Source organism: Monopterus albus, unplaced genomic scaffold (genome assembly GCF_001952655.1).
Source record: "Monopterus albus unplaced genomic scaffold, M_albus_1.0 scaffold7.1, whole genome shotgun sequence".
Taxonomy (NCBI): Eukaryota; Metazoa; Chordata; class Actinopteri; order Synbranchiformes; family Synbranchidae; genus Monopterus; species Monopterus albus.
Genome location: NW_018127887.1, coordinates 1404181 through 1429605, shown reverse-complemented (window position 1 = coordinate 1429605; position 25425 = coordinate 1404181). Strand labels below are relative to the sequence as shown.

The following is a 25425-nucleotide window of genomic DNA, read 5'->3' as shown; positions in this document are numbered from 1 at the left end:
TTTTTGATCACACAAAATCTCTAAGGACTTCAGAGCTACATATGAAAATTCCTTTGCAGGCAATTCAATGATATGATACACACTTTTCTACAGTATGTACATTATGTGGGCAACATAAAGCCTGTCGACATCTCCCAACTATACAGAACAGAGTGACAAATATTCAGTTTGCACACCTTGACAGTGAGTTTAGGGTATGCATTCAAAATAATGAATGAATAGGTCCACCTAGGAATGAGTAACGCCAACTAGTTTAGGCTATAGATGCTGTGATATGTCACATTGGTCCATTATCTCAAGAAGACCCATACATTTCAAATTATATTACACATTAATTAATACAATAATTGCAAAGCATTAAATGTGTTCAGTTCATGACAACAGGAGACAGGGCCATGCATTCATGCACTACCCCACCTGATTGTCCAAAAACATGAGGTTCCTTTGGAGATGATGGGAGAGAATGTCATTCTAGTGTCAGCAGCAAAAAAGAGAGGAAAGAAAAGGCAACAGTAGAGTGAGGCAAACAGAAGTCGTGCCTTCTTTCTAATCCTCTCTCTCTCACACACACACACACGTGCACATATGCCTGTCCTCTACAGTACACCTATAGATAACCAGGAAGAAAGGAAGGCAGGATCAGTGAAGGTGAAAAAATTAGGTTAGGTACCAGATATACTATATAAAGTAACAGAATGGGTGTAGTATTAAGGCAAAACACAAACCAAGCAGTAAACTGAGGCTGAAGTACTTAACATTTAAACAGGCTGCTAGTTTACTAAGACTAACCCAGTGAACTACATAAGATACATATAGACTTCAAATAAATTGTAAAATAGTACAGTAGTTAAAAGTCAGTGCAAATGTGGTTAGAAACACTAATCTCTCAAACTCAATTATTTACCACCTCAAGCCTATTTGACCTACATTAGAAACAGTTTAAATCTGTAGTCAGACATCTCAAAAATCCTGAATTAAGATTTACGTATGCCACTGACCTTAGCCTCCTTAGTTGGTCACTCTTTAAGCCTACCAGTGGCTTTAAGATTCAATTCAGCCTAACATCTGTCTAGACTCTTAGGGGAAGTGCAAAAACTTGGTCAACTGCTTACCTTGTTGAAATAATCTGAAAAAAATGCTTCTTTTAAAATAAGCCTCTTTTTGTCTCCAAACATTTTACACATTTTCGAAAAAGTTAATAACAAATAAGCTAATCTCTAAATATAATGAACAGATACCTTCAAACCAAAGCAACATACATGTCTGCAGAAGCATCTCTGAGGGCCTGACCTTTGGGTTGTCGCCATCCATGTTTAGTTGCATAAGCTGTGCTACAGTGTGCTCCCGGATACTGTTTAGCTCTGCCTGCTGCCGCCGCAGCTTTATTAGCAGAAGAGTCAGTTCCTCAGGCTGCGAGGGAACGAGGGACACATGGCCATATTGAAACAGGGACAGACCGCAGGGGAAGTGGGAGAGGAAAGGAGAGAACAGACCAGGGCAGTAGATTTAGAGGAATCAGGGTCTCAATAGGTGAACAGTCGTTACATTCAGACATTCTGTTTTCATGCAGTTATGGACCAGGAGATGATCCAAGGTGTTATTGCTCTTAGTAGCATGCAAAAACAGTTTAGCATTCATTATGAAATCCAGTTCACATTTTGCCTGTTCCATGAGAACACAGAACTGTGTACAGCTTTGATATAAATTCCTGATCTCGCTTAGTGAGTTGTGAGTGACAGTGTTTCTCCAAGTCTCCACTGATGTGAAGCAAGTCTAATGAGCTCCTGAAGTCAACATATCCTAAATCCTACCACTTGGAACATACAGTTGAGTTCAGCCTAAAGCTGTCTAAAAATTCTGTCAAAACACTTTGTTGGAAGGAAATGAAGGAGAGAAAGAAGAAGAGGGAGTGGGGAGGGTGGGTCGCGTTATGAAAACAACCTTGTCTTTCAAAGAACTCCAACCGAACCTAAATGAATATGCGTGTAGAGCCCAAGTGTGAAAATCCTGGGTGGTGCATTACAGAAATTCATACAAGAATACTGACTAAGGGGCATAGTGACCTAAATTTGGGTAGTTAGTAGATAGTGAACACAGCTGGCGACCACGCAGATGTGGACTTACTGTTTTGCCTTGGAGAGACTGGGTAGTGATAGTCTGGACTGGAATCCCTGCAGGCATAGACGTCCTATCAGCTGGATAGCCATGCTGCAAGATAGAGTACATTTAAAAAAATGCTCGACAGTTACATTATACCATGGATTGCTTTAAATAACCATTCATAACCGAATAGAAAGAAACATTTTGTTCATTATAGCTTTTAATTATTTGGATATTTTTTGTTTTGTATGCCAAAGTAGTGACCAATTCCACCTCGATTTCTGCCACCAGAAATACATTAGAGGAGAATTTCTGTGTGCTGCTTAAAACATCAAAAATGACTTGAGTATGAAAGCATGGACTTATTCTTCACATATGGAAACAGTATATGTTATGAAATGTGCTCCAACACTCAAACACAAAGTGGAGTTTTGAGTGTAAACCATCTTGTTACATACCAAAAATGAATTTAAAATACCACCTCTTTCTAGAAGCAATGTCCCGGTTATTCTTGATTGTGAAACGCACACTGTAACAGCTTTTAGAAGGACTACCTCTTCAGTAGAAAGTAGTTCTAATGGAAACAGTTGACATAATGTTCTGACACTGACTGTGAAAAGAGATGTTTCCGTTGCTCTTTTTTTGTGTGCGTGTGTGACATTTTTTAACGGTTGGTACACCACAAGCAAGTAGTGTAGTGGAGGCAGAAATCACAGAGGTGGATGTCTCAAAGTCTGAGCAAATTAAACCATAACTAGATAACACTAAAGGTAAGGGATAATACATTTTGTTATGTGGATGAACCACCCTTTTTGCATTTATATGTGCCTTAACTGACCTTGCTGAGTTGTGGCCTGTGTCGTCTGTCGATGCTCATCTCTCTTCTGTAGATGGGAGAAGAAACCTCAGAACGAGCATTATTCATGTTGTAGGATCGCATCGGGGAGTAGCCACCATACATTGACAGGGAGCCATGGGAGGGCGAGGGAGGGATTGAGTGGCTATTTGCAGCATGCTCCGACAGGTTGATCATGGTTTTGGGACTGGACATATTGCCGTAGAGCCCTGGCGGCCTGCTGTATGCCTGCCTTTGCTGCCACTCATACAACTGCCACATGGTGTCGTCCCGCATGGAGCGGCGCTTGTCAGCTGGTGAGGGACCCAGTGCCTGGTCATACAAAGATGGCGACATGCTACAGATGCTGCCCCGCTGTGCCATGCTATTCCTGGGCATACTGCGATAGCCATCTCCATAATGAGGCATATAGGGTACCCGATGGCTTGGCATGTTTCTAGGCAGCGTCTGGTATGATGTGATGCTATGGAGAAAGAAAACGCACAGACCATGGTGAGGGAGTTGGACAGATCTTATTCAGTTTGACTCGCACAGACAAACTATTTTTTTTATGATTTACTAAGTAATTAATAATAACATAAATGAGCAGCAAAGAAACTCATTTCACATGTAGTTTGGGCAACAACCTGCTTTCATATAAATATATTTTTATTTTGACTTTTCTCTCAAAAGGAAGGACAACAAACTTAATCAGTCTTAAACCATATTCTTTATTTCCTAAAATCTGATTTGTTGAATGAATGATCTCTACATGACAGGTTGTAGTCAGACTTTCTTTTCTCTGCATTTTTGAAAATTATGAGTAACATTGAACAAAAACACCCAATTAAAACTTATTAGCTACCTCGCTAATCAAAGCAATGTTAATAACAAATCAGTCGGTGTTTTCCATTTGCATGTTAAAAACATATCCACTCTAGTCCTCAACATATAGTAGATTCAAACTGGATCCTTCACTGAGCTCTGGATATGATTATGTGAGACCGAAGCAAGGGACTGCCCCCACCTCCCCACCCCAGGACAAATAAGTACTTTCCATTGACAACAAAGCACCACTTCCACAGTGGGTTCAAAGTCAGTGCAGAAAGCTTCCTATTAAAACTCCCTGACAGATCCCGGCTAGAACGCTTACTGGGCTGTAAAATCCAGTAGCATTAAAAAAAGTCTGTGACTACATGGAAACTGAACGTCATTCTGGAGGACATATTTATACTGACAAACAAAGGCTGTTGAACAAAAAGAAAATAAGTAGCACTAAGGCCCTGATGTGTTTTTATCCATGATAATCATTTTAAATTAATGCACTGCATAAAAGTGTATGACAGTTACTTAAAACTCAAACTACTCAGGAAGTGAGTGAAGAAAATATGTAAATGGTATGTCAAAGTGCAAACTGTTAGGCAGATAAACAAATGGACAGACAGACAGACTAGCATACAGGTTAGAGGGCAAGTTTAACCTCAACCAATTAAACATGCGACTCTCACAGAAGGGTCAGTGGCAGGCAATAACTCTGGCTAACAGCTTTGCCCTGTGCCCCCAGGTCTGCTTACTGGTACACATAGTGCTTAAATCATTTGAATCCTCTGGCTTTAAAAACACAACTTTACAGAGAATTGAAAGGAAGAAGCTTTGGAAAATCTGAGTCTGCATACACATAATACTTGAGGAGAATACCTCCCGTCTCAAGATGCAAGCAAAACAGCATTTATCCACTTTATACCGAGTTTAGCTAAGTTGCACTTTGTTGAAAAGACTAGGTTATGCAATAACCTAATAACAACTTGTACTGGCGTATTTTCTCCTTTTGCAGCACACAAATTTTGAGATCACACAATGGCATAATTAAAACAGTTTTTAATTCTGCAAAAGGCAAAATAATCAAACCAACCTCCTGGTGTCATCATCCTGGTTACGTCCTCTTTGTGTACGAACCCACTGCTCCAGTTGCTGCATAGAGTTGGTCCTACTCAGTGTGCGGTCTGGTTCGTGGCTGGGACTTTGTTGAGGATGGACTCCAGTTCCATCAGCTGGACACTGCTCTCCAGATCCATTAACCTGGGGACTAAAGGTTGACCCATCTATCTCACTTGGAGACTGCGGTGAGGCAATGTTAGCCTTGACAACTGCTTCCTGGGCTGGCTGCAGTTTGATACTGTTGATTTTGGTGAGTGGATTTTCACGCTCTGCCCAGTCCTTCTGGAAGCCATATCGCTCAGCATCTCGCTGCTTCCTTTCTTCTTCTGCTGTGGTAGAGGTCACTGCTGCATTGCACTCATGGGCAACCTCGCGGTTGTGTTCATTGTTCTGGATCTCAGGCTGTGTGAGTGGCGGCCTGTGGTTGGCCACATGGTTGATCTCTTGTGGTCCACACTGCTCTACCTTTAGCCTGTCCAACCTGAAAAAGACAGAGAGGCCTGAGTATGATGAAAGAAACAGTCTAAGACCCTGCGTTATTCAAAATCAAACAAGATACATAAGATCATTTCAGCAGTGATGGAAAGATGATGACTACATTAGACAAAATAGGCAGCAGGGATACTCTTCTGTGTCACAGGTCACCAGTAAAAGGCATGTGAGACAAAATGTCAAGTATGGACAAAATACAGACCTAATGCACTTCAATGGGGGCAGCTCAGAAACAAAAACAGAGTGCAAAGAAAATGGGTGGAGGTGCACAGTTTCTTCCAGCTGCTAGAGGAGACCAGGCATGTAAAAGGAAATCAGATATCCCCAATAAAACACTGCCTCTGTTAGGGCACGTCTCAAAGGTGGCGTTCAGACCCAATTTGCAGCCAATCCATTCACAGCTCCCTTAAGCCTCCTCTCTTGAAGATCTATCTACAGCTCTGTGGTCCTAAGGGAGGTCTCCATAGGTAATAGATACCACTACTCCTTGGCCTCAGACAGACTCAAGGTCACAGCTTCAAAGTTCAGTAAATTCCCCTTAGCAGCATGGCTCACTGGGTTAATAATAAAGGGGCAGTAGGAAAGGTATTCATTCAGACCTTCCACTTGTATCCTTTTAAATAGCAGCATTAGTCACATAATGTCTTCTCCAGCCTTCTGTGGCTCCACCAGATCAGTAGAGCAGGTTTACACTGCATGCATTTATGTAGATCCACTTAAATGGAAAGATCCTTAACAGATTAGGTTCTGGGCTACTGTATCTTGTTTTTTTACACTACCCACCAGCTTAAAATATGAAAAGCTGTGAAAAAATGTAATGCTGCTCATGTGTATCACATGAGCAGCATTACAAGACAGCTTTCAGTAGTTAAATATTATAATGCTTTTATGCTAGATTGTGATGCGGCTACGAGACTGTCCTATTTACCTGTGAAATTCAATGAATTTCAGGTACTATGGCTCTGTGTAACTAAAAAGCACCTAACATTACACCTCTACTGTAGAAAGAGCAGGAGGTGTGCTGCAAAATGACAGATACTTAGCACCGCTTCAAAAAAAAGAAAGGACAAAAACACACTCTGGTGAGTCAGGGCTCCTGACCAGGGGACGCAGCTGGGCACAACATCCCCTGTACCATGCGATCACAACACTCACATGCCCACATGCACATGACATGCTTGTGTATGTTACTCTGTAATAAACTCAGTAGTAGAAAAGGTTACATAAAGTCACAGCTTCTTCAACAAACCCAGAGAACAGAAATGTCAAAAGCAAGTGTTGAACTGTTACCAAAGAATTGAACAAGCTTAGCAGACAGATTTAAAAGCACTTGCTTTCAGTACAAATGCTAAAAAGAAAACTCAGGAAGCAGAAATGAACCTAGGAATGCATTTTAAATGAATGATTCACCATTCTCAAAGTGAAACAACCAGCTGTAATTTCCCAGTTCTCCAAAAGTGACTGCACTAGTGATGTTCTCACAAACCTTTTGACTGGCTCTGAATGCACAAGTGCAGCATCTGTCATTACTTTCATCCACGACTCCATTTCTTTGGCTGTGTCTGTGCAAAAGTAGTATGTCCGCATGTTGGGATGTGTCGCCTGTTTTGACAACGAACAGGATCAGGGACAAGAACAGTGACACACAAAGCAACCTGAAAAAGAGAGGACAAAAAAAATCATGTGAATCATGGAATTTTTGGTACTTTGGCACTTTTTTAGTATTTTTAGTAGCCTGATAAGTGAATCAGTGTTGCTTGCTTTTATGTAGTGTATCAATAAATAAGAATAATGTAGAGATTTAAGACACTATTAAGTAACAATGACATGATTAATGCAAGTCATATTTCTTAGCAACTGATGGTGAGAAATGTTGGTTTGTGAAACACCATCCACATAAATAAAGCCATAAATCAACAGAGATTCACGCATACAATTAGACTGGGGCAGTAACTCTGCCGCATTACTGTAGACCTTACCAAGCAATCCGTCGTATGACAGACACATTGTTCCGTTGTTGTTGTTGTTCCCTCACAGTGAGCAAACCAGTATAATGATAAAGCCAGACAAAAAAAGAGAAAAAAATTTTAGTGACACCTCAATATCCTGTTTACTAATGTCTGACAAACAAAAAACACTGTCAGTGGACCAATTACTTCAGAATAGTACTGAGAAATAAGTAACTTACAATGACACGACCATTTTGGCCAGAACAACAGACAGTAAAAGTTTAGCATGAAAAATATGCAGTCAAAAAGTCACTACATGCCTGAGTGAATCAAATGTAAACTAAAGGAAGTCATAGTAGGAAAAGGAGTGGATTGTGTGGTTGGGAGAGACCTTGAGCAGACTCCTGGGCGTCTGTGTTTGGCTGTATTTGGCACAGCCACTTTGTTGCCTCTTCGCATGTTAAGGACCCTGAGTCAAATACTGTACAGACCACTGAGATCCCATAAAATGTGCCTGTTGCCCAGTAAGTTGGGTTTTGCAAGTCAACTAAAAGTATACTACACCGCAGCCAGCACAGATGTAACTGTTGGTATGTATTCTTTGCCTTGTTAGACTGTTAGCAGTGTGCAATTCAAATTGGTAAAAAGGACTTGCATTGCTTCACTGTCAATCAGCTGAAAATGATTTCCAAAGTAAACACAAAACATGCTCAAAGGACAGTAAACCTACAAGCTAAGAAAATGTTGTGGGGATCGCCACAGGAAAAATCGCTTTCTCGCTTCAAACTGTACAGCAGTGATCAAAATTACTTTTGGGGGGGCTCTGTACACTCTGCTCTAATGAACTCATTTTATTAGAAGTTTACATCTTCTCCCCAAAAGCTAATGTCTTACATTTCTATAGTCTAAAACTATTCAATCAAAAAATATGCAGTGTAACATTCTAAGTTTTACAGGAATGAAAACATACACTGACCTTAAAAGCATATTTCCTGTTAATGTGATCATCCACAGACAGCATGGACACACGAAAGCTTGGTAGGAGGATGCTGCCAAGTATCCCCTCCTCTTTTTCATCTGCAGAGAAAAAACAATTACCAAAATCATAATGCATTGATTCAATGTCAAAACTGTCAAACTGTGTTGTTGTTGGTATGTTTCCATGTTTGAGTGTGTGTCGACTGGAGATGCTATGTAAAGCTTAGAGGTGGAGCTATTTGCCCTGGAGCTATGTTACTAAAATTTGAAGGATTGATTGTAGTGCACCACAATAACTACAGCAGAGAGCAGCTGTGCTTAGTTGAGGGGCAACACAGTTCATGATCTCTCTGCCCACTCTCAGGCGATACATAGATGCCTGGACCTTTGGGTCTGCTGCTGTCTGTGGCATTTGTCCATCAGTGGGCAGAAAGAAGACTGACAGTTATCAGAAATAACACAAACTAGATGTCATCCTAAACAGCAGAAATTATGACTGTATCCACATCAAGTGAGCAGGCGGCACTGTAATATTTGGAAATGTGCCACACAAGATATAACGCTTCTGTAGCTGCAACAGTTCACCTAGTTGGCAGTTACATTACAGCCTTACTGACTCATATTGTTCATTTCTTTTAACAAGGCAGAACACAGTTGAACACACACACTGAACACAGCTATATCAATATTTGATCCAAAGATTAGTAATCCATGACAGAGGCAAAACATTAATAATTAAATGGAAAAACCCCTTAAACTAAACCGGCACTCCCACAATAAGCCTATCATGAATACTGTTAGCAGTCATCTAAATAAAATATTATGTTTAAACCTCAATCATAATAAAAAACAAAAAAAAATTATTACTTGGTCAGGAAAAGTGACTACGGTGGCAATATAACTGTTTCGATTTAGAGGAGGGTCTGTAAATATTAGCAAGATAATCTTTGTTTAATGCAACTAAATCCAAGAATTTTATAAGTATGCAACCTCCCTATAAAAAAGCATAATCTCTAGACACTTGTTACATAAACTTAAATTTTCTGCTTTCACTTTCAACATTATGGCTGCATTCAAGCCTTTTTAAAACCCTAACTCTGCTTGAGAAAAAATGATCTCTCAAATGACAAACCAGATGACAGGAAAGTCAATTCAAAATTCAGCTGGGCTTATCGGGCTGCTTGCCAGAAGAACGATCACCCAGAACATGGCTTGTGGCACTGAAGGCCATAAGTATTCTGAAGTATTATGAGAAAGCTACTGCCACACTAATGCAACATGTTGTTAGCTGTCAGGACAGGACTCACCTCTGTAGTAAAAGAGGCACAGGTCAGAAAGCACAAACCACCTCTTCTTCCACAGCTTCATCCCTGTACTGTCCTGCAAATACGCAAGAGGAAGAGGGCATAGTTACTCTACAGACGAGTAGGGATGCCTGGACCCTACAGTACCTAATCAAATATTCTTTTTATTAGAATTTTTAATTTCTTGATGTTTTATTGCCTTTATTAGTCAGTGAGTCACAAAGAGGCAGACAGGAAACATCAGGCACGCACCGTGTATGCGCACACACACTTTCACATACAAGAAACAGATTTTACTTGAATTTTGAAATATGCTATATAATCTGTTATTTCACCTGGCTGACAGACTGTCTACCTAAGTATTATTTTAATAAGAAGACAGTGTTGAACTCATCCCCTTTGTATTGACATTTCATACTGTATATTCATGGAACTGAAAAGGGTGATTTATTTGGCTCAGGGGAAACATTTGATTTCTGGTATGAAACAAACATAGCAATGAGAGTACTCCACTCTGTGTTTTCAACCCATTAACCAGCTTTCACCTCTAAAGACAAGCATGTTGTTTAGTGGCCAAAAACAATAAAACTCCTGTGCTTAAGTGGTTCTTCAGTATTACAACACTGTGATCAAAGGGGGCTTCAATCTGCTGCTTGACAAGGACGAAGGGTGAGGAAAAGGGTTTGAAGGGTATGAACTCCTCTGTTTGCTTTATTGGATAATCTGAGCAGTGTCCTTAATCGTGGATTCCACTTGGGCACAAATGTAGGGGGAGGGACCTCAACAACCTTGTCATTATGGTCCAGCAGCATGTGGGCTGCAGTTAACTTGAAATGGAAATTCACTTTCATGGAACATCATGTGCAACACAAGGAGATTCACAATACCAGATACTGTTCAGTATCTTCATAATGGAGGCACATCTGATGTGTAACAGCAAGATCTAAACTTAATTGGCCTGTTAATTCATCACCTTCCCTCCATACAACCAAGCTCTTATTCACTCATTTTACGATGTGTTTCGTGAATAAACCTGTATCAAAAACTCTGTCAGATCTTGCTCTGTTCACGCTGGAAGAGAAAACCTAGGCTTTCACCAATCACATCCATTACTGTGGCATTTTGGTCTCCCAGTGGATGAGTTTAAGCACTGCAGCTTTTCCTCAGCAAAGAACTTCAATAGCTTTAAGGTTTCAATGAGACAGAAAAATAAAAGTGCAAATCCAGCTTTTATTCAGGGTTGCAGATTTGTGGGTCTTTTGCATGATCTATGTCATCCTGATTAAGGTCCCTGAAGAAATACTAGCTGGCAGCTGCACCAAAGGAAACCATCATATGTTCACTCAACTGCACCGGGAGGCTGCAATCAAAACTAAATGGGTTCCCCACTTATGAAGCATGAGAGAGTCCTGTCTGGTCAAGCTGCTTCAAGCACCCTCTTTTCACCATGCTGTAAGTAACAAAGGAGCTGTGAGGGGTTAGTATTCAATCAGTGCCCATACTGGCTGACTGTCTGAGCAGAAAGTGGACAAAGACATGATGAAATCCTGTAAGACCTCAAATGCTTCCTTTGTGCTGATTTTAAAACAGTTGCTGCAATAGAGAGGGAGAATGTCAACCTTAAGGCAGACACACACCAAGCCAACATTGAAGAACCAGCAGCACCGAAGGCCGACTGTTGCGCCGCCTCACATCGGATTTGTTTAGGTCAGTCAGGTTGAAAAAGTGACACTTAGTACTAGAGCTGCAATGATTAGTCAATTACTGTCAAAGTTTCATATATTTGCTGTTTCTAACTACTCGCATATACAGTACATATAAGGACTTGATGTTTTTCTTTGTCACAGATAAATAAACTGAACATCTTTGGGTCCTGGACTGGTCAGACATAATAAGAAATTAAAGATGTCATTTGGGTCTTTGAGAAATAATAGCGGGCATTTTTCACAATTTTCTTGACTTTCACAGACAAAACAATGAATCTAAAACATATCTGACAGTTCTCATTAGCAGTAAATAGAGTAAGAGGACCACCAAAGTTACTATAATTCCCCCTTAGGTGGACATGAATGCCAGTGTAAGATTTCATGGGAATCCATGACTTAGTTTTTGGTATCTTCTTCTAACTACATTGATTTATCAGACTAATATGTAAGGTTTTATGAGAAGTCATATACTCTTGCTCACCTGTTTATAAAGCCAGTTTCTCTTGATTACTGGGGCATTGGGATTCCTCCTGATAGAGTTGGATCTCTTCCCAAAATTATGAACTTTTTTGGAAGGTCTTGAGGGCTAGAAACACAGTATGAACAAGTAAATAAAAAAAATAAGCTTGATCCACAAAAGATATGTCTACTTTTTCCTAAAACTTCAAACTAATTAAAAAATCCTCCTGGTAGTTTTCCATTATTTTCTTACTGTATCTCAACAAATATGCCTGATGACCATCTTTATGTGTGTCACTTACTCTTGGTGCTGGGCTACTGGGGTTTGCAGCGTGGTCTGAGCCACCTGTGTCGTTGGAGGCCTCACTCATGGTGCTTAATTGCCGTATCTTCTTCTCATTCACTGGAACTTTGGAGGCAGATCTAAACAAAAGAAACAAAGTATAACCAAGAGCACATATGCAAGTCATCAGTCAGAAATATACACTGTCAATTTGTACGTTCAGTGACCTCAATGAGAGAAGGGAAACTGGAGGAAGCAGCCATCTGTTCCGATACCATTCCACTGAAGTTAAAGCTCTGTTATAATGAGATTTCAACACGTCTTTGAACCAATCCAATTACTCCCACCATGTCACTGCGGATACATTTCCAGTTCTTGAATAGCTTTAAATGGTTTACAAAGTCTGCCGGACATACTGGAATTCAGCAGAGAATCGGGCCAGTACGTCTCTGACAAGCATATTAAGTTCAATATCTAATGCCACAAGATATAACACCTTGTGAAATAAGTTGTCTCTGGCCCACTGAGATGTCCTACATTCTTTAGGAAGGGAACAATGTTGTGGTCTAGAGGGAACAAGAAAGGAAAACCAGAACGGGGCAGAAATACTGCAGCAGTGAAAGAAGTGTAATCTCTCAGATACACTGGTTTCAGGTAACTGAATAAGGACAGAACTGTGCACTGAAAACTCCCCCATCTAACAACCTCATTTGATCAGTGATGCAACATTGACATACTTCAGAATACATGGCACCATTCAGCATAAATAAGGGGCTCATTTAATCAATCTATTCATTCATAATTTACATGTACTTAGTGTAATCTTTTTATCTATCAGTGCGTTAGATACTACAACAAGAATATTACACTGAAAAAAGGAAATGAGTCAATTCAAAAACAATTTAATGACTTCATGCTATTATACTCAAGGTGCACAAACATAAAAGGGGATTACGAGGGATAACATCAGCTCAGCTCACAACAGCAGGCAACACAGGATGTTCATTGCTGTGTAGCAGTGACAGGTCTGATGATACTTGCAGGCAGGTACGACAATCATAGTCTACCTTTTTCTTACCTGTATTCAGAAGGAAAGTTAGTTTGTTACAAGACTAAGCTTAGTTGCAAGAAGCAGTAACACTTATGCATTTAGGTTTATTGACTTAAACTAGAGAATTTCACAGAAGGAGAAGCATTTTTTATACTAGTCTTCAGCGGCTGTCTGTAATGACTGACCAAACAAGGGGTTCTGTGTAGAGGTGACACCACCTAGGAAGTCACAGTTTGGAACAGTGGATGACTTATGCTCTCTAGACTTGAAGGGCACACAACTTTAGCTCTAATACAGCTGCTTGAGCAGAGCGAGGCGGTGCCACTGACATTTGCCTTCATCTGAGCTCCAAAGATTGTCAGCACTTCCAGTGACAGGCAAAATCCTAACTGAAACAGAATCAGTGGTGTGCTTACTCAAAACCAAGTTGGGGAGGGGTGGAGAAAACGGACCGACTTTGTTATAGGAAAGATAATGCTCTTTTTGATCCTGTATTCCAACAACAGACCATTTCCAAGCTCAGGGGTGCAGCATGCTTGCGTGAGTTGGAGGCTTTGCTGATAATAGCTTAGGTATGATAATCTGCATACAGTGAAACTGAAAAGGTAGTGTGTGTGTGTGTGTGTGTGTGTGTGTGTGTGTTAAATTAGTTGGAACTGGTAGCAGGCAGATGGAGAGCAGTAGGGGAAAGGTAAGGTAAGCTACAATGCTTTAGTAATGTATTACTAAAATCAGAGTGATAATGCCTGATACAAACTTGACAAATCACTGAAACAAAATGAGGAAAACAAACATAACACATCAAGTTGCAATGATGAGAAACACCAACATTCAGTTCCCAAGTATTTCCCCATCTGCGCCTCTCCGGCATTTATTTGTCAACCATTTACTGTACATACATTGCCTGCACTCTTCACATCTATATTTTGAAATGAAACAAGGCTCTAACAAGCTTCCATTTAAATGTTAGCATGAAAATTCAAAACAACTGCACCACCACTGCTATCCACAACATGTTGTTTTAAGTGTCTGCCTACTTTAAATTACTATTTTCTTGCTTAGGTTGATCTTTGTCTAGTGATAGCGCTAGGCTGTGGTGGATAGGACTGTAATTTAGGGATACAGTAACAGACAAATAAAATATCAGCACTAAATAACTATCTTTGTATTTACCACAGCTCCACATTAACTAAGTCAACAATATGATTCCACCCTGAAAAACATAATACTTAATAATGACATTATTTTCTTTCCCAGATCAATACATCCTACACTTCCTTTAATACTGCTATAACAACTGTAATAATTACATCAAAATTACACAAAAAATCTCATTCAGGTGTGCAGACAGTAGATAATAGTTGAACTAAGTGGCTGAGGGTGCATTTTTAAAACGACCACACAGCATTTCTAAAGAAATGGGGGTGCTTTAAAACACTTTTGTTTGGTGGTGAGCCTGTTTTCTTTTAAATAAACAAAACATGAGAAGATAAGGCAAGCACACACAGTAATGGCATCAGTATATACAACTACCACCGTCACAGGTTCACATACAGTTGGATCTGGGCAATAAATCTAAAATGTGCAGATACTAATATTTAGTGCAGTCAACAGACTTGTGTGTATTCATGCTCCTTTGTTATGCAAAATCATGGTGCTTCTCAGAGCTGCCCTTTAACAACCTAAATTAGCAGAACGCTCTAAATCATTCAAAATCAGGCAGCATGTAACATGTTGATCTGGTACTAAAGCTTTAATAGTTTAGTGTGTTTAATATGATTCTTCTTAGATTGTATTAATGCATACTTACAGTTGCCCTGTTGCCCCAGAAGAGGGTAAAATGCCTCTTAATTTATTATAAAATATAAAAATGGTTACATTTATTGTCAGTTTATTTGTTTTTATGTTAAGATTTTAAATAATGATATTGATTTTTTGGTCATATCACCCAGCTCTAGCACAGCAAAGACACAAAGTCAGGACTGTTACTGGTGTACATGTGGCCTGTATATCCACGTGTGACAGTACATGAAGGTGTGTTCAAACAAAACAAAATGAAAGCTTAAGTGAGCTGTTTACCACAAAGTGCTCAGTGATCATACTTTTTAATGCAAGAAAGCTTTTATTAAGGCCCAGGAACCTAATGCCTCCTGGGAAATCAGTAAACTGGCATCAAAGTGAACTGAACTGTAGCGATATAAAATATTTGTCCCACAGCTCAGCTTTCATCAAGGATGTACAGCTTTATGATCAGCTCAGCAAAAGTGAGTAATGACCTCCCTGTGGTCAGTAGTTCATAAAGGTTTAGATGAGAACAGCAAAGGGTTCAGAGAGTGAAGTGCACCTTCCAGGATGCTGGGATGCAAATACATAACAGATCATCAGGCAAAATACCATTCAAACCACCTACAGTCTGCTGTTAGTGTGCAACAACAACAACAGTTATTAACAAACACATATGTTGAAATGTTTTAAAGAATAAGACAGGTCATTTTCATTTAACTGCATTTTCAACAATGTCCATACAGAGACTAAAACAGACAATGAATTATCTCTACTCATGGTTAATGTCCATCAGTGTGTCAGTCCTGGATCAGCTTATTTGTCTATGCCAAAGACCACAGTTGTTGTTCAAAACAGACTAAAAACACAGCAGTGAAACACACTGCTGTACAACGGTGACATATTTCTTCATTAGCAAACCCCAGACCCAAGTGTGAGAAGCTTGTGAAATGTAAACAAAGCTGAGAGGTCACGCAAGATCTTGTGCATGCGCAATTGGCTCTGATCCATGCTATCTTCAGGAAATTATGGTCAAGTCTGGGGTTTCATAATGAATAAAACATGTCACCCAGTGCAGCGGTGTGTTTCATAATGCGTTTTTAATCAATTTTTGAACAACAAAGGAGATCTATGGCACAGGCATACAAACTGATCTAAGAGTAGTGACAATTCGTTGTCGGTTTTAGTCTCTGTAACACAAATCTACACCTCGTGATGTATTACCTGATAAAAGAGGAAAACTAGTATTTTCTGTTGTTATGGGCTGAATCTATTGTCTGTCGTCTGGAAAGGGTTGCACCAACTAGGTTACATGCACATTAATAGCCTAGTTGTTTGTGGGTGTGGGTGTGTGTTTGAATGTCTAAAAAATGGAAAAGCCAACATCCAGGTTGTAAGAAACTTGAACATACACTGATTGGCCACTTTATTAGGTACACCTGTACAACTGTATCCACTTCAATGCAACACTTCCGCCTTAATATTTGTGTTTATGAAGCTCAAAATATTTCAGTTTTTAGTGAAGCAAAAATATATATGAGACCTATCGTGTTTATAACCAATAACATCTGTTAAAACAGACTGGAAGAGGCTAATGTACCACGGTGCACAACCACACAACTCTGTGTGTTCCTGCCATGCATTTATCCAGCTGTGGTCATCTACCAACTAGACTTAACCTTGAAGCAGAGGCCACCATAAGTGTGATAAGAGGCATCACTGAGTCACCTCTTCTGGTCTGTTCTGGTTTACAATGTCTGTATCAAGACTGTTTAAGCATGAGATAGTCATTCTTACTGACTGGATAATTTTATGTCTGCCCTGACCAATGGCAACTACCCAAACACTACATTATGTGGTGCAGCTATAGTATCTGCCTTTCTTTTACCCTGTTAGGTGTTGCCTCCTCACTGAAGGCTGCCCCACCCTTGCACAAATACACAATTCACCACAGATCCTTAAATAAGTTCACACATCATGACACATTTAACTTTTTCCTAGACTGGGATACCACTGCATTCTCAGAGTAGAAAAGGCATAGCTTATGGTGGGTTTATGTTCTTTACATGTTATACTGGACAGGTACTAAAAGTTGTGCTGCCAGATTGAAGCTAAAGTTTGTCATTTGGATTTACTTAAACTTAAGAGCAGATTAGGCAATGATTTTCAGCCTGGCCTCTTTATCCCTGTGGTAGCTAAAATCCGCCTTTGCCTTTTATAAGCCATCCATGATGAAAATGTCCTTCCTTATTACTTTTGCTAAATCACAGCCACAGCCACAGTTTATGGAAATCTAGTATATTAAACTTAAATACAACAATGAGTGAGGTTTATCACTTTGATGCTGCCTGCCAAAAGCTAACTTCTAGAACATCTAATAGAGATGAATTTTGCACTTCGACATAAATTAGATATTGTCTAGCACTGGCATGTGGTGCCTCTCAGTGTGAAAACAGAAGAGATGTAAGAGTCACACAGCGAAGGGAGGAACGTGTCAAGAGAGTGTAGTGTGATACCTCTAGCACAACAAACTTCTTCACAACCATTTTTTGATTATTCCATCTCTGCTGAACACAGTTCAGCTCCTACTGTAAGCTCAGATATAATATCCTGGTAAAGTCAGGGTTTTAATTTTAAAAGCCACATACCGAAAAAAGCTGAAACTGGTGCCCATGATGAGCCATCGGGGAATTCATGCTCCAAATCTTATTGGACTTTTTCCCACATGTAAGTGAAATGTCTTGAAACAACATATTTCAATTAGCACTCCTTGCTCAAGATAACTGACATCAGTTGTTTTTACTTCAGTTCCACTCTCTAACATTATGGGAAATATGGCATTACAGGTTTCTAAGGGAAGTGAGAAAATAAGTGGAGTTGATACATGTTGCACAACATTAAACTAAGACAGCTAAGGTGGAAGATGAAAGCTGAGCCTAGTGTTATGGTGTGGGCTGTGATGGGATACAGAAGTAAATATGATTGGTAATCTGCAAAGATAGATCAGCATCTGCCCTCATTTTTCTCCTGCAAGAATCTGGACAGAGCACTTGAAATCTGAAAATGAAAATATTAATAATTCCTGAAGTGGACACTGACTAAGGTTCGCGCAACAGTTTCACAACGCTGTTCTCCTTAAAATATCAGTTCAAGATGACTGTCATACACTCCAGTCATATGGGCAGACATGTGATGACTCTTGTGCTGAAAGCAGTGTAGATGATCACATGCTGGGTGATATTTCCTTGTACTTACAACAGTTGAAAAGGCCACGAAGTCATGTCCATGTCAAAACAAGGAGCAAACTGTGAATCATGACACTCCTACTGGCGGATATATACATGATACAATGGCATTTTTATTGTCACCCCTTGGCATCAACACTGCCTTGACAGTTAAATTTGCAACAAATAAAACCTCTAGTAATATAAGCATGTAAGAAATATCTAGAAGTGAAATTTCCATACAACAGGTTAGTTCTTATTTCAACAAAATCTTTTTATGAAGTTATGCAACTGAGGAAGCATTGAATAGGAGCTTTGAACTAAAAGGGCAGAAGTGAAAATCCATGCCGGCTGAGCAACAAGTCGTGCAATGCTGTTGCCACATGAGGAGCTCTGACAGCATACCGTAGTGTTCAAAAATGCTACCCAGTGGCATTCTTAAAGGATAAACAACAGACTTACTGTTCATTGACGACAAAGATGCAGTTGTCTTGTGAGGATAAGCCCGAGACAGGATGCTTGCAGGTCACCTTGCGCTCATTGTGACTATTGGTAATAAAAAGAGAGAAGAAAAAGCAAAGTGATCAGTATTAGAACATACTGTATACACATATCAATAAAATTAACTTCATTATTAATACTTGGTCTTTTAAAATGGTTCATGGATGTGCTGCTTATTGCTCTGAAACCCCCAAAGTACTCTTTATCTGCAAAACATGAGAATAGCTGAGGTCGAGTTTGCATTGGTCGGGTGGAAACAGTAATACTGAGTGGAGCCAGGACAGATACAATATGGTAATAATATTAGCAAGTTGTGTAAAGGGAGGCCCTCATTCAAACACTGGTCTAAACTCTCAAACTGTGAAAATTGGTTGAACCACACATACACTGACTGGACCATTGTGACACCAAAAATGAGTGCATGGGAAAAACAACAGCTTACTGTGTAATAAGAAGTGAAGGCCACAAACAAAAGCAGAAGGATCCCACAAAATGTACAGCAAAAGGTCAACAGCAAAATACTCTTTTCCCTCTCAAGTAAGAGAGGGGGACAAATTCAGCTTTTACAATGACTTAAACCAATATACTAGAGGAGAAAAAAAGCTGTTTAGATGTAAATTAGAGTGTGTCAAACTCCACTCTAAAGAAATCATGACCAAAATCTACAGGCTCCATCAGGTTACCATGTCATCCCGCACTGTACATCCTGTTGTCCGGTTACAGCCCACAGTCACTTCCACCCTAACATGATTAGAACACCAGGACACAGACCACACAGTCTTCAGAGGAGGAGCCCAAGGACTGAGTCCTTTACAACAACAGCAGCTTTGCAGTAAAGAAGAGCCTGGTGGTGTTGTGTGTTATGGCCTGGGGGTGGAAGGCTCAGAAAACTTTCCAATAAGAATTACAAGCTTCACTGTTACTGGTAAATCCTATCAGATTTTAGTTTCAACAGTGTCATTGAAAAAGTGACTATAATCACTCAATTAATTCAAGAGGAAGATCCAGTTCATCAGCCTCCTATCTCATATCCTACAGTACAATTTAAAAATGCAAAATTGATGACTATCTCATTATACCATGTGCGAGTTAGAGCAATAGGAAGATTAGGGAGCATTAATCAAATGGCCTATATTGACAGCAGGAGGATTAAACAAGACATTGGACAATATGCATAAACGGAAAGAGCAGGAACTACTGCCTTTTACATGCTGGACATTTATTCTACATTTCAGCTCAGTCCGGCTCTATAATAAACACAAGAGCCAAGCTACTGCCCAAAAATAACAGTTTTTAAACATGGGGTATACATGTACTGGAAAGAGCAAATACCAAGTATGAAATAGGGGGTTTAGTTTCAGCCTAGCCTGGGGAACAACAGGGTCTCCACAGCTCTGGTCTGTAATTACTGGATACACTGTTGGCAGCAGAGCACTCTGTGCGGTCGTGGGGCAGACCATCGGCACCATGTTTCTTTGGTATCCCTTCACACATGCCTATACTACTTTGCACATGGGTTGACGACAGATTTAAGAGAAGTCTGGACTGGTATCTACTGTAGAGGGTGAAAGAATTGTGCAGAATTGTGACTGGGAATCAATAATTATTTCAAATAAACAACCAGTTCCAAACTATCCAATTCTTGAGACTCTTTCCACTTTGATAACGCAACTTGATCCCTTTACAAATAGTGACTTAAAGCATGCACTGGAAGCTTGCTTTCATGTGGCACCTTAGCACTGGCACAAATATAAAAGAGCTTTAAACATAAATTTCCATTTTGTCCACTTATTAATTGGGAACGCATGCCCTTTCATTACAGCAAAGCAAAGTGTCTGTTATCTTCAAGGATATTTAAAAAATAATGATCTATTTATAAAAAAAATCTTTCCAGTGTATCTATACTAGTTGGTATATTATTATTGAGGGACTGAAAACGCATCCATAAAGCATAGTCTACCATAGCCGCATATGCTTACACTGCCTACTGCAATAGGCAGTAAGTGATGTACATAATTTCTGGTGTGGAAAGGCATACAACCTAACTATGCAACAGGGTATACAGTATGCACATATTATGTTGCAAATTTCTAATGTTACTAAAATATTGTTAAGTATTTTTATTTTAACACCAATGTAAGTAACAGTTTTCGGCTGCTTTCGGGCTCATTGTTTTGGTTTGCAATCCGTGTGGTGAAGTCCCAATGGGCCTAAATGATAGTACAGTAACAATGAACTCTGATCATACAAGCCAAATGTGTACTGGCCAAAGAAAACAAGTAGCTGGCCAAAAGAGACCCGGACATTTTTTCTCATAAACAGACAACCCGATCCAGGGCTTGCTAATCCAAGGTTAGACCTTGCCCTCTACTAAGTCTATACCAAAAGAGTTTTCCAATGTGATCTCTGTGCTGTTCTGTTTTTCTTTATGTAAAGTAATGTTAGACAAGTACAGTATTTGCTAAAATCAGTGATGGAAAGTAACTATGTACATTTACTCAAGTACTGTACTTAAGTACAATTTTGAGGTATCCGTACTTGAGTATTTTCATTTTTTGTTACTTCATACTTTGACTTCACTATATTTCAGAGGGAAACACATTCATGTGACTGTTTGGTAGTATTTAAACTACCTCATGAGACCATATCCCACATATTTTTAGATTATTTCTAAATGCCAGCACATCACAGGAACAACCAAATCTATGAGCTCAGCTAGAAAATATCTTGGTCCCATTGTTAATGCTCATTAATTTAATCCTACTACATAGGAAGGAATTTGGACACAATGTTGAACCAGGCTCAGAGAGTACTAGTTAATGCTTTGATGTTATCAGGTGAGTACTCATAAAAAACATTTACGCTTCAGTGGAACTCCTAAATACCACATGGACATTATGAATAGGCCTCCTCACAAAAGCTGAGTGGAATAAGCAGAATAGGCAGTTTGTGAGAGGGCATGTGAGGGGCAGCAGGAGAAAAAACAAAACAGGGGCTTTGCATTCCCCGAGAGTCCACATGAAATGCAGCGCAGCAAGATGAAGCAATGTGCTGGCACAAACTGGCAATACCTGGACTACTGTAATATCCCTATCTAACTGAGACAAATATCTTGCAACACACCACAAACATTGTGGAAATCACAGCCTGTAGCTTCAGCTGTGTGCCTGTTAAGCTTTGACTTTCACCTTAGACCTTTTTTACTTATCCCACAAAAAACAGCTGCTCCTTCAGGCAACAAATCAGATTTTTTCACAAATAATTCAATTAACAGACCTCCTGAAACAGCTGTGACTTTGTGCAAAGTGTCAAGGCAACAGTTCAATAGACTATTCGAGAACATTTCAGAGCCATGGAAACAAGTTGCCTTATCAAAGAAAAATAAAACGCTGACTGAAGGAAGTGAAATTTTGTATTTATGGAGAAAATTCAAGAAGCTGCTGAGAAAAAAAAACTGCAGTTATACAAACCAAGCTTCGTTATGACTTTCTGACCAGGGGCCTACATGTTACAACTGGTCCTCTTCAGACAAAATTATTGGCTCCTTAAAGGCCCACTTACCAATAAGAAACAAACTACCCAGTTTCTGTCTTCACTTTCAGTTTCCGTAAAACACACCTTGTTAACCATTCATGGTTCAACGTCAGGCTTCCTAAAAGACATCAGGCTAGCATTCAATATGGCTTTCAGTGTAGACAACATACTTGAAAGGAACCTAAAAGTAGTGGGTAGAAAGTGATGTATAAAAACTATGATATATGTTTATCAACTTCCTTAAAGGATAAAGTAGGTCATTTTTTATATTAACAATATTTTCAACACTGCCCATACAGAGAATAAAACCAACAATGATTTGCCGCTGCTCACTGTTAATGTCTGTCAGTCCCGGATTAGCTTATTCGTTTGTGCCACAGATCTCCACTGATGTTCTAAAACCATTAAAACATGGCAGAGAAACACACAAATGAAAAAGCTAAGCCAGGACTGAGAGACATACAGATACTGGCAATTCATTGTTGGTTTTAGTATCTGTATGGTGACTGTTTAAAATACTGTTAATATAGAAAATGGCCTGCCTTACCCTTAAAAGTGAAGTAGGAATCTAGGTCTACTGCATGACACAGAGCAGAAGAGTAACAACCAAAATGGTATTCACACTCGTCTAACCAATGCCAACTACTTAAACAAGTAGACAGGAATTCTCCTGGTTTGGAGGATGTGAGTATTTTTTGGCAATGTGTGAAAAGGTCAAAAACATTCACTTTAGTCTGTTGTATCCACAATATTAAAGACTACACTATTAGTAAGAAGTAACAATTGCTTTCAGGTTCTCATTCTCCTCGTCCCCAAATTAACAGAGCAGCATCTGAAATAAACTGATAAACTACATTCAAGAAGCACATATCAGAGGGCTGCTTCTTATGTTCATTTTCTCCATAGCTCAGTAAAAATACAAACCGTTGACAAGAATAGTAGGCCTGTATAAGATAATACATGCATGGGTAGAATATGTAGAGGACACCTCTCTGAGGCTTTTACCATTTTGCTGGTTTATGTATCATGACTCAAAGGCTGAAGCCCCACCCTACTCTTCCATTGATGTTATCTGCTCAGTGAGTCCTGGGACTGGAACAGCAGTCAATAACAAAGCATCTGCTTATCTCCATTAGAGCTGACCCGCTCTTTAGTGATATTATTGTGTTATGTTTTTACTATTTATTTGGAAGGCCAGCCTAATTAGATTTACCCTATCCAAGACTGTTGTGTTGAATGTTTCTTTCACTTATCCACTTGTCTTAAAGTATACAAGAATGGTGCAATTATTTGATTGTGTAGACTGGTAAAAATGACTTCTTTAAACATACGGTATGTTAGCTTGTGAACACGATGTCTTGTAGTTCATTCGAGTGTTGGATAAGAGAGTGACAGACAACTGGTTTTGACCACATGCCCTGACAGTATTCACATTTTCTATGATTTTACACACAGATACAAAAATAGTAGCTAGCTTTATAAATGTGTGTGCATGGTCAAAGGCTACACATGAGCATTAAACAAAATAATACTGCTAATCATCCCAATAAAGCACTTACAAGATCATGAGAAACAGGTTTAACTGCTCCCTTTGTGTTTTCAGGAAATCTGCCATGAACCGCATGATCAAAAAACAAAGACAATAAAATATCTGTCACTTTCAAGATCTAGTGGGTGTGATCTGAGCTTCATAGGTTAGTGAAGAGAAGACACCGTTGCACTGTAGGATAAACAGTGGGCAATATGGCTTAACTGACTGCAATTTACTGACAAAAGCTTTTTAAGATAATGAAGAAACACTGTGCAGTTCAGTACTGTCAGGAATTGGAAACATCTGATACAAAGTAATGGAATCCAGCTATGGGGTGGACAACACTGGTGCTTCAGGACAGCTTATAGTATAGTGGTGGCCAAAGAAATAAACTACAAACACTGTATTAAAACTGACAGGACATGCTCTCTTTTATGAGTGAAAACTGATTTGAGACCACCAAAAAAAAAAAAGTATTTTCCCTCTGGGGGTTTGCTTTACAGTTGTGCAAAGTGCTTGGGAAAGCCCTGGAGCTTAGCAAATTTTTGTTTGCAGACTGCCAAAGGTGCTTTTTCAAGGATTATTAAAACAATAATTACTTTAACTAAAGAAGATATCACTAAAAAGGGCCACATAAGTATTGTAGCATTCATAGGCTTCATTGTGAACGCCAAGTAACCTAAAACGTTACACAATAACTGGCAACACAGAGGTGTTTTGACAAAAGCAGGACAAAGTACAGTATAAAAATATGTATCCAGCGCAAAAGGCTGATCGTACATAGTCATGTGAGGACCAAAAGCTGAGTGGGAGTCTTGCGGGAACTGGTTATAACTACACAGTAGGCAGTCACAGACGGTGCATCTATAGCCTATCGCTAGCATCAACCATCATCGTCAGCACAACCAAACACCCCCAACAAAACAATTATCACCGCGCTGCAAACATCAACAGCACTGCAGGTTTTCTACTTACGACGCAAAGCTTCCATCAACGTCCAGGCAGCTAAATAATCGCGGTGAAGTCAAACGGCCAAGAAAACCGTGAAGAAAAACAAGTCACCGTTTTATCCAGGTGTGAACTTCAAATGTAACGACGTGAGAGTTTTCTGTCACTTTGTAGAGACGTGAGTTGTGACGCGCGCCCTCAGTCCGGTGCTGCCGTGCTCACAGGGCAGAACCAGTCGCACCGACTGCAGCGTGCACCCGTAGTAGACACAGTGAAACCCGAGAGGCGATGATGTCACAGTCCGGATGTAAAACAAACAAGGTGGCCACATTCCCTCCCAGCAAAATTACAGACTGAGCAAACGGGGATGTAAACAAACTCACAGACCGAGAGAATGAGCAGCTACAGTGTTGCCAAGGTGTGCTGGTGAAATAATTTAGATTATTTTCCTGTGAAACAGCCGCGAAGGGCTTCTTCTTCTTCACACTGGGTTTCTGCAGAGTTAGATGTAGTAATAATTAATACCTTGTAAATACAGCACTGCCATGTACTGGACAAAGCATGGCCGGAAACCAGGTCGATTTTTTTTAATAGTTGATGAATGACATATCCAATTAAAATAATTGGTTAAAGCTGAAAGGAAATCTGCAACCATTGTGATAAGTCTAGCAAATAAAATGTCTGAGTTTTAGACTGATGGACGGACAACACAAGGGCAAACAGGCAAAATTATTTTAGAGATGTTAAAACCCTTTAGCCCCTTTATTTGAGAAGGTTTTTAAACCTTTAGACCTGTCACATGAAATATAC

At 39.6% G+C, this 25425-nt stretch overlaps 1 protein-coding gene across 11 annotated transcripts in view; it reads right to left on the bottom strand.

The window, feature by feature from the left end:
• Positions 1–25425, bottom strand: part of LOC109972826 (pleckstrin homology domain-containing family A member 5-like) — a 65736-nt gene that overhangs the window by 14217 nt on the left and 26094 nt on the right. For 7 of the 11 annotated variants that reach the window (XM_020621986.1, XM_020622023.1, XM_020621995.1 and 4 more), the window contains exons 4-14: positions 18564–18647; positions 12064–12184; positions 11784–11888; positions 9600–9672; positions 8291–8391; positions 6852–6967; positions 4848–5354; positions 2939–3419; positions 2125–2208; positions 1291–1410; positions 418–471 (exon numbers count right to left, since the gene is read on the bottom strand). In XM_020621986.1, the coding sequence (XP_020477642.1) occupies positions 418–471; positions 1291–1410; positions 2125–2208; positions 2939–3419; positions 4848–5354; positions 6852–6967; positions 8291–8391; positions 9600–9672; positions 11784–11888; positions 12064–12184; positions 18564–18647 (1846 nt within the window). Of the gene's footprint in view, positions 1–417; positions 472–1290; positions 1411–2124; positions 2209–2938; positions 3420–4847; positions 5355–6851; positions 7021–7344; positions 7449–8290; positions 8392–9599; positions 9673–11783; positions 11889–12063; positions 12185–18563; positions 18648–25425 lie in introns of those variants that run through there. The other 4 variants (XM_020622057.1, XM_020622065.1, XM_020622031.1 and 1 more) reach the window with 3 other exon arrangements.